The 9,064-nt window shown below is 39.4% G+C and overlaps 1 protein-coding gene across 1 annotated transcript; it reads left to right on the forward strand.

Moving 5' to 3' along the window:
* Positions 1-1,523: 1,523 nt before the first annotated feature.
* Positions 1,524-8,881, forward strand: LOC104395009 (chromosome unknown open reading frame, human C21orf59). Its single transcript, XM_010004676.1, has 6 exons — positions 1,524-1,689; positions 3,501-3,568; positions 5,696-5,854; positions 6,380-6,511; positions 8,574-8,669; positions 8,771-8,881. The coding sequence occupies exons 1-6, from the start codon at positions 1,524-1,526 to the stop codon at positions 8,879-8,881; spliced, it is 732 nt and encodes a 243-aa protein (XP_010002978.1).
* Positions 8,882-9,064: the final 183 nt, after the last annotated feature.

Consider the following 9,064-nt stretch of genomic DNA (forward strand, 5'->3'; position numbering starts at 1 on the left):
TGTGATCCTGTGACCTTGCCTGCGGCCCTGCAGGGGTTCTGCGCTGGCAGAGGTTAAGGAATACCCAATAGCCCAATCCTGGCTTAGCAGCAGACGAGCCATCCTCCTCTAAATTTCAAGGAACCCCCATCCCCAAAGTTGCCAAACCACGTGGCTGAAAATTCACCTGTTGCGTGATTGAGCTGCAGCATGTCCCGTCCCATAGTGGCTGCAGAAATTCTTTGTGACCAGCCGTGTACTCTGCACGTGGATGGATTTCTCACATTGCCTCGTGCCTGTGTGGTGTCAGGCACTTGCCGTGTGATGAAGAGACACTGGGTGTGTCTAAATGAGTGGTTTAGCTCAGTCCGGGAGTCGGCCTTTGAAACAGACTTACTGTTTGTCCCTGCTGACCACACTTTGGTTTTGCCTTGTGGATGGGCTGGGGAGTCTGTGAACCCAGAGTGTCTTCAGATGCGACTCACCTGGACGGTGCAGCTCACCTCTACCTGATGTGCTCAGGCTCAAATATATGTAGTGTGTGCAGCCACACTGAGGCTAATCTGAAATTAAACAATTCCAAAGCCCCAGACCCTGTGGTTACCATATTTTCAGCACACACTCCTTCAACGGATCTACTGCTGTTATTTCACAGTACTTGCTAATTTAGTCTTAGCCTTCATGTTTTTATGTGTGTGCCTGTATTCCCAGTTGTGGGAACAGAATTGCTGTTCCCTGGGACTTGGGTACTGCATCTGTTGTGAGGTGGATATGCTTTAATTAATATGGTGATGCTAAAGATGCTGGAGGGCCTTCAAGGGTGGGTTGTTATGAAGTAGGGTGGCTGATGGCTGGGTGAGTTGTTCTGGGGGAAAGCAGTATCGTTTGCAGGCTGTGGATCAGATACTGTCAGCTATATAATAGGGTTAGGAAACTGCATCCACATACTGCCTGTTCTCACTGTAGGAGACTGTGCATTGGTAACCAGTACTTAAACCTCTCTGTTGTCTCAGCTAGAATTATCCTGGACCATAACTTCTTGGTTAGACATAAATTACTAGAGAGACTTGTTTCATAGTAGCTGTGAATCTGACCCTTCAGGTTGGATGTAGTGTGGACAAAGCTATAGGTAGTCCTGTTACATATTTTCTCAACTGCAAATAAATTAATTGCAAAATGTTTTTCCATTTGGAAAAAAAGTTGCTTTTCCAAAGGCACTTAGAAGAAAGGACTGCAGTCAGCTAAAGCTGACTAAGGAAATAACAAAAATAAACCATCAAACATCATCTGGGTTTGCATGCCTGTGACATTTGTTACATTGTTTCATATATGTGTGAAATTTATTAATTGTAAAGTAATTACAGTATATATATCTATATATTGGTATGTGTATGCATACCTTATTATTTATTCCATATACTTAGGTCTTTAAAAACTGAAGGCAGGAGTAAGATTTGCCTGCATGTGTATAATGTGAAAGGCTTTTGTAAATGGGATCTTGTCAGTAACACAGACTTTTTTCATTTTCTAAACACTTTGAAGAGATGGAGGAGCTCGCAGAGCATGGCACTTTCTTGCCTTACAATATGCAAGGACTGACAGATGAGCAGATTGAAGAGCTGAAGTTAAAGGATGAGTGGGCAGAAAAGTGTGTACCAAGTGGTGGAAGTGTCTTCAAGAAGGATGTAATGGGGCGAAGAAATGGACATGGTAAATCAAGCGTAAATGTTTGTTTCTTTCCCTGCAGGCCTAGTTAATCTGTAATATAATGAGGAACATGGAGGCCATCATTCTGGACCTTTCACTTTCACCTCTTTGTCCTGGAAGAAGAAAAAAACCCAAGAACTAGATACTTAGTATGCCTCTTTCAGGCCAGCATGTTAGCTGGCTCATGTTTATTTAATAATTATAAAAATAGTTCTGTAAATAAATTATATTAACAGCAGTCGTAGTTTTTTAAGTAGTAGCTATTTCAAGAACCTTTTTTCACAATAAATCAGCTGAACTATCACTTATATACAGAAGTCCTCTGTCTTGAATTAGAACCTGTTGTAATGGTGATTTAAAAGCCTGAATAGTAGTATATCCATTCAGCGCATATGCTATTTGACTTTGCAGCTGTGGTACTTGGAAGTAAACTCCAAAGATACGTAAACAATTATCAGAAGCAGGCTTGACTGTTTCACTTTAATTTATTCTCCTTCTAAGAAAATGTATACTTGTGTATTATTTTTCTCCAGAGGCTCCAAGATACATTCACAGGTTGTTTTTCTAAAATGTCTCCATTTTCCTCATTCACTGTGACTCAGACTTACTGAACTAATTCCCATCACTTTTTCTTTCTGCAACTCCTGCCAAGTTGTTTTGCCTTTGCACTTTGCTATGTGTATTGAGCTCCACGTTACAATAGCAGGAGAACTGATGGCACAGATGAGACCATAATTACCATCTTGCTGTCTGTCCCTGTAGTCCTGACACCAGGACAGCCCTTGTCTGTCAGATCAGCAGCCCTTTAGATGTTGGTTGCAAGGCAGCTCAGTTAAGGAGGAATCTTTGAATAAGTTAGTCTTGTCATACACAAACAGCTTGCTTACACCATGTTTTATTTTGGAGACAGTAATTCTAACACAACACGTTGCCCAATCAAATTTAAGCCCTTGCTGAACTTGATTAAGAGCTTATGTTACAGCTAAATGTTTTCCCTCCTAACTGTGTTTGCAGAACTAGCTGAGTGTCTTGTACATAGGCATATGGACAAAGCCTGTCTTGTTTGCTGTGGTTACAAGCAGTCTCAGGCCTTGCAGTAAAAATTTGCAAGCAACTTTACTGTAAGGACAGTACCACTTGTAGTGGTAGTCTCACATTTATTTGTTAGTGGGAGAATAGCTTTGTAGTATTAACAAAGTTGTACTATTGAGTGACATGCAAATGTGTGCCAAACTAAGTGCCATCAAATGATGCATTTAAATGTTCAGCTGTGAGTGAGTGTGATTTAACTGGATTTTTGTTTTTGGGGGGAGGCTTTTTATAATAATTAAAATGGGTAGCTATAATATGAAATATATGTTGTATTTGCAAAACTGCATTTGCTGTTAGTCTGAAATTTTAATTGGAAAAACAAGATCTTGTCCCCTTTTATGCACATCTGCCAGCACAGCCCACAGTAGTCCTAAGTATGGCATGGGAAAGGGTCTTGGTTTTGGTTGTGGTGATTATGAAATTATGGCTGTTGCTTTCTACTCAGTAGTTTTGTCCCAGATGAAGTTCCAAATACTGGTCAAATGCTGTGGAAAGGAAAGTAAGTTTGGCTCTCCCAGGAGAAGTCCTGTTTTGTTTCTTAAGTTAGTAAGAAATATGGCAATGAACTATCAAAATGGTAAATAAGCTGCAACTTAGTAGTGTCTCTCTTTGTGATTTAACAATGTTTAATTTGCTTACAGTAGAGAATAACTCGGGCAGGTCATTTGCTTGGTGTCTTTGTAGTAAGTGTAGACTATTAAATATCTGTCTCTTATTTTTAGCTCCAAATGAAAAAATGCAGCAAGTTATAAAGAAGACAATAGAGGAAGCCAAGGCATTAATCTCTAGGGTAAGTTTCCTGAAGTGGAATGTGGGACTTTCCTAGTAGGTGCTGTGTAATTGGGCAGCTTTGGAAAAAATAGGCTCTTTTTCATTGCAAGGGCTAACAATTTTTGAGTAATATCCTGAAATGATGTGAATAGTCTAATAAAAACTGACATTTCTGTTAATGATTTTCTTAATGGCTTTTGGCAAGCTGGTTCAAGAAGTTAAGGAATGAGATATTAAACTCCAAGTGAATGCTGGCAACCAGGACTACACTGAATGATTACATAGCACTTAATTTTATCCACACGCTCTTAATTTGCTGTTGATGCATTCCTTAGGCAAATGCTTGTCATGTTTTCTGGTGAAAAATTAACTGCATTCTGTGAAGTTCCTGGAATAAAATACCTTTTCCTCCTTAATACAGTATTTTGAGTTTTATGTATAATTAATTGAAAAATGTGGTCTAATCTCGGTAGATGCGTTTTACAAGCATCTGGACTCATGCTCAGTCCTGATGAGTTGGTGTGTTTAAAGATAAGCACAAGAATATGCACTCATGGGACTGTGGTCTGAACTGTTCAGCTTCACTTTACCAAATCTCTAGATGCTCTGTGTTGTGTCTCAGCTTTCATATGACTTTGAAACACAAATTAAGTAGTAGTTATTATCAGATTGCTTTTTTTTTTTTGTAAACATCTGCAAGTAATTTTCATCTCCCCACTCCTACAATTCTGGGAACTGGTATGTGTGGAACTTTACAACAGCTTTAAACCGGTTAAGCAAATAGATAAAGTTACTGAATTTTTAGTGTTGCCTGTGCACTTAAGTTGGCCTTCTTGACTGTTTTGCTGCTGATAACAGTGTCATGTATCAGTGATTTAGATGAGCAGCTCAGTGTTTCCAAAGGCCTCATAGAGGCAAGCAGAGGAGCTGCCCTGTTGCCTGGCAGTGCTTCCAGTGCACCAAGTTGCAGCAAACCTTTCCTGGATTGAGGCAGGATTTCAGCCAAACTGTTCTGAGTCATAACAAAATCTACACAGACTGTGAGATGTTTCAGATTAAAGCTTCTGGCCTATAACTATTTTTTCCAGATGGGCTTGTTTTTTTTTCCCTTCCGTTTCTGCATCTCAACAACTCTTTTTAAACAGGGAGCAAATTAATAATATGTAGTTTTATCCCTGTGGTCGAAAATATATGCAGAAATGGTCTCCACTTTGCTGGTCTTCTTGGGTGAAACTTCCAACCAAATTCCATGTTGTAATTTACAATTAAAACTTGCAAAATTGCTGCAGTTCATGCTGACTCACTCCAGAAATCACTGCCATTTGCTGGTGAATGAAGTTAAGGATAATTTGTGAAGAGTTTTCTTAGGTTCATCACTTTATAATGATGAAAATGAATAAATATGCACATGTACGTTTTTTTGAAAAATGAAAAGCTTGATCATCTGAGGTTGAGAAACCAGTTTACTTGCCGGTTAACTACTATTAGAATGCCCACAAGGAGGCGACGTTCTCTTACTCTCTTATAAACCTTGTTTAAAATATTGGAACAGTTAAATCCATAAGCAAAACCTTTTTCTTCTCTTCCAGATGTGCCTTGTTTTTCCTCTGTCTGTTGCAGTAGGGTTTGGAATGATCTCAAGTATTTGATCTCACAGGTCTCTGCATATGCTGTGCAATATGCCAAGCTTTACTCTTCTGCTCAAACACACTCTGCTTTTCTCATCAACTTTTAGTCCCCTTCTCTAGCTCTCACTTGAATTCTACTGTTTTGAATCTCGTTCATGAAGCACAAGTACTTGGAACAAAAGACTCCCCATCCTGTTTCTGTGGGCAGATGTGTGCTTGTTTGAATGCCTATATGCCACAGACACTTGTTACTAAATGCGTCCTGTGCGATTTAGTTAAGATCTCTCTTCCCCCCCACTTCCCTCCCCAGTGTAAGCAAGAGAGATGGAGGGGGGAAAAAGTGTAGTCATGTATTCAAAAATCAATATTCAGCTGAGAAACTCTGCATTCCTAATATCTCTGTGCAGCCAGTTAGCTTTGTTCAAAAATCTTGCTGTTGAACCTATGAACTGACTACAAAGCTAAGTCTTTCTGCGTATCTTTTTTTAAATTACCAATGATCCCTGCCTGTGTTTCAGAAACAAGTTCAGGCCAATGTGTGTGTTAATATGGAGATGGTGAAAGATGCATTGGATCAGCTCCGAGGGGCTGTGATGGTTGTGTATCCAATGGGATTGCCTCCACACGATCCAGTTAGGATGGAGTTTGAAGATAAAGAAGACTTGTCTGGAACTCATGTATGCAGTAAGGTGTTTGGTTGATATGTAGTGCCTGGGTTAAACATGTGCTATGTTGTTCTCTATTTTATCAATAAAGGCTGTTTTCATTTGCATGACAAATTTAGTTTAATATTTTTATCTGATAGTTTATCCAATTGGATAGTTTATCCAATCCAAAAGCACACCAACACTTTAACTAGAAATAAGATGAATTAAGTTTATTTCAAATATTACATGCAAAGGTGAGTTTAGGTTAAGTCTTGGACCCGTTTTAAATTGTTTGATATTTCTTTCTAATGCCAGTATTGATAATTTGTTGCCCAAAGTCTGTTTATGTTGAATCAAGATTGAATGTAACATGTATTAAAATGCTATAGATTAATATGAGGAGAAAAAATGCGGCAGTAGTGTAAAATCAGGTGAATTACATTGATCTTTCTGGTAAGAATTCCAGATAGATTTCCCCAGGGAATTTTTCTGGTGTTGGAAAAAAAGCAAAAACAACACCTCCCAACACTTCGCCTTGTTTGTTATTTGTCACAGGCTGGACTTGAAGTTATAAAAGAATCAGAAGCACAATTATGGTGGGCAGGAAAGGAGTTGAAAGAAACAAAGTTGCTCTCTGACTACGTAGGCAAAAATGAGAAAACAACCATCATTGTCAAGATACAGAAAGTAAGTGTTGCTGGGAGTAAGTAAGTATTGCTGTATTTCTTTACAAGTTACTAATGGCTTGAGGATTCTGGCTTGAGAGTCTTAAAACTGTACATCTATTTTAAGGTTTTCATTTAATATATTCTGAGTTTTTCTTTCATAATTCTTTTGCCTGACAGTTAAGTGGTGTAGTTGCTAGTACTTGCTCCATTGCACTTTTCTAAAGTACAGCAAAGAGGTATTTAAAAATAGATGAAATATAAACTGAAAAGTTTATAAAACCTCAGCTGGCTCTCGGTTCCATCTCAGTGCAGAGCACTAAACAGACCCTGTCTTTCAGTCCACCCACTTTTTCTGATTGCACTTGTGGATTATTTCTGTGCCTATGTGGTGTGGATACCTCTGACCCCCATTTCAGTCTCTTCTATGTCTAAAGACATTGTCTGTAACTTGATAGTTTCCACCCTGTAATGTCCCTGGTTTCTTGCTGGTGGGTCCTCAGACTGTCTCAGTTGCCTTAGAAATGTGAACATGCCTCCTTTTTGAGAGGATACAGGTAGTAGAAGACCCTGAACTTATGCTTTCTCAAAGTGTTCAGTGAGAAGTCTCTGAGTGCTAGAAGGGAAAACAAGCTGCCAGACCTGTACCCCACCCAGTTGTGCTGTCAGCTGCAGGTTCCCAGCTGAACTTTTTTTAAGGAAATGAGACTTTCCAGTCATCAGATGTGAAGGAGATGAGGCCTTCTGTCTTAATTGTGAACACAGGTCTGAGTCATCATCTGGAGTGATGAGCTAAAATGAGGCAAAGATCTCCTGCTGCTCCTCAGTTTAGAGACCTGATGCTTCAGCAAAAGCTAGTCATTAAATGTCTGACACAATGATCATGTTTTTGCAATACCAGAATGAGCACTGAACTACTAGGACTGTTCATTAGTTTTTTGATTAAATTATTTTGTACTAGCTGCACAGTTGTGCTCATCTCTAGTGAGAATGCCATACTCAAGGGTGTTTATTTTCAGGGCTTTGTCAGAAGGTGCTTGCCCTGGTTGTGTGTGTGTCTATCTCTCTCTCTGTATATAAGATCACATTCAAGGGGTGCTTTTTTTGAATGTGAGATGCCTCAGAGTATTCTACCTGTAGCTAAGAATTATCCTGGAGCTGCATTTCACTTCCATGTCAGTGAGAGCTTCTCTACCACACAAAGCATTAATGGTAATGGCAGATCTTATTATCTGCAGGTGTCTGTAATAGAATTACTCAAAGGTAAGGCAAACGATCTATGTGTTTGTTGTGTAGAAGACTAGAATAGCTTTGTCTTTCCTATCAGGACGACTGAAAAGTTGTGTGACAACTCAACAGCTATCGAAGTGCAGGCTCCCAGGAAGGTCTTCCTGTTTAATTAGTTGATGCACTTCCTCACAGAAAGCAAAGTAGCATGTTTGTTTTCTATCTGACAAAGGATACCTGCATTTTTGGGTTGCAAAGCTGAATGAAACCACCTCAGACCCTTTTTGTTCCAGAGAGGGTTCACCATCCCCATTCAAACTGTTCTGTTTGCTGTTGTTGACTATAGCTGTCATCAGCTGTTTTCTGCTGTGCGAATCATCTCTTCCATGACGACAGTTGCCTGGAAAAATAAATTTCTTTTATTTGTAGTATCAAATAAAATTTCTTTTATTTGTAGTGTTTCCTAACTGCCTTTTTCCCCTGCTTTACTCAGTCATATGCCAAGTAAGTCTGTATTAGCAGGGAGACTAAAGATGGATGGGTCCATCTGAGACATCTAAAACAGAGAGATTTATTATGTTTTTTAGAGCAGAAGTTTAAGTAAAATAGACTCAATCCTGTTCGTAGCTTCCACTGATGTCCATAAAAATGACAGCATGATTCAGATACTGAGATGAAAAGGTAATTCTTCCTTGAAGGCAGCAAAAGTTTCTCAGCATTTATTTTCCTGTTCTGAGGGACCTTATTACATTTGAAAAATCCTGTTGTCTGAAGAAAGACTTTGCTATCTTTGCATAGCAGCTTCTCTTTCATATCGCAAGTGCCATCATAAATAAAATTTATTCTTTCCTGTTCAGAAAGGACAAGGAGCCCCAGGGCGTGAACCTCTGATTAGTCATGAAGAGCAAAAACAGATGATGCTGTATTACCACAGAAAGCAGGAGGAACTTAAGGTAACAGTGTCTTTTTTACTGTATGTGAGCTTTGCTGTTGTAGACACTAACCGTGTGTTGCTCTTGTCACTGCTGCCTTAACCTGTCTGCTCTGCTTACAGAAACTGGAAGAGGATGATGACGACTCATTTCTAAATGCTGAGTGGGCAGACAGCCAGGCTTTGAAAAGGCAGTTTCATGGTGTAAAAGACATCAAGTGGGGGCCAAGATGAAGCTCTGCAAACACCGTTTTGCCTGTTGAAGCTGTTTGGTTGGTGCACTTGTTTACAGTGAGGAGTAGTGTTGTGTGTGGTAGATTTTCACTGAAATTGTCACTTCTGTAGCAGGTGCCTGTTTCAGTTTTTCAACAAAAATTTGCATTTCTACGTAACTGTAGCAGCACTTGTCTCTGCATT

Source organism: Chaetura pelagica, unplaced genomic scaffold, assembly GCF_000747805.2.
Source record: "Chaetura pelagica isolate M959 unplaced genomic scaffold, ChaPel_1.0 scaffold299, whole genome shotgun sequence".
Taxonomy (NCBI): domain Eukaryota; kingdom Metazoa; phylum Chordata; class Aves; order Apodiformes; family Apodidae; genus Chaetura; species Chaetura pelagica.

What these genes read in the sequence shown, in the direction of transcription:
- LOC104395009 (XM_010004676.1), top strand. Translation starts at nt 1,524, where the DNA reads ATGGAGGAGCTCGCAGAGCATGGCACTTTCTTGCCTTACAATATGCAA. An exon ending in GGGGCGAAGAAATGGACATG is followed by an intron (nt 1,690 to 3,500) that starts GTAAATCAAGCG and finishes TCTTATTTTTAG; the next exon opens with CTCCAAATGAAAAAATGCAG. An exon ending in GAAAGCAGGAGGAACTTAAG is followed by an intron (nt 8,670 to 8,770) that starts GTAACAGTGTCT and finishes CTCTGCTTACAG; the next exon opens with AAACTGGAAGAGGATGATGA.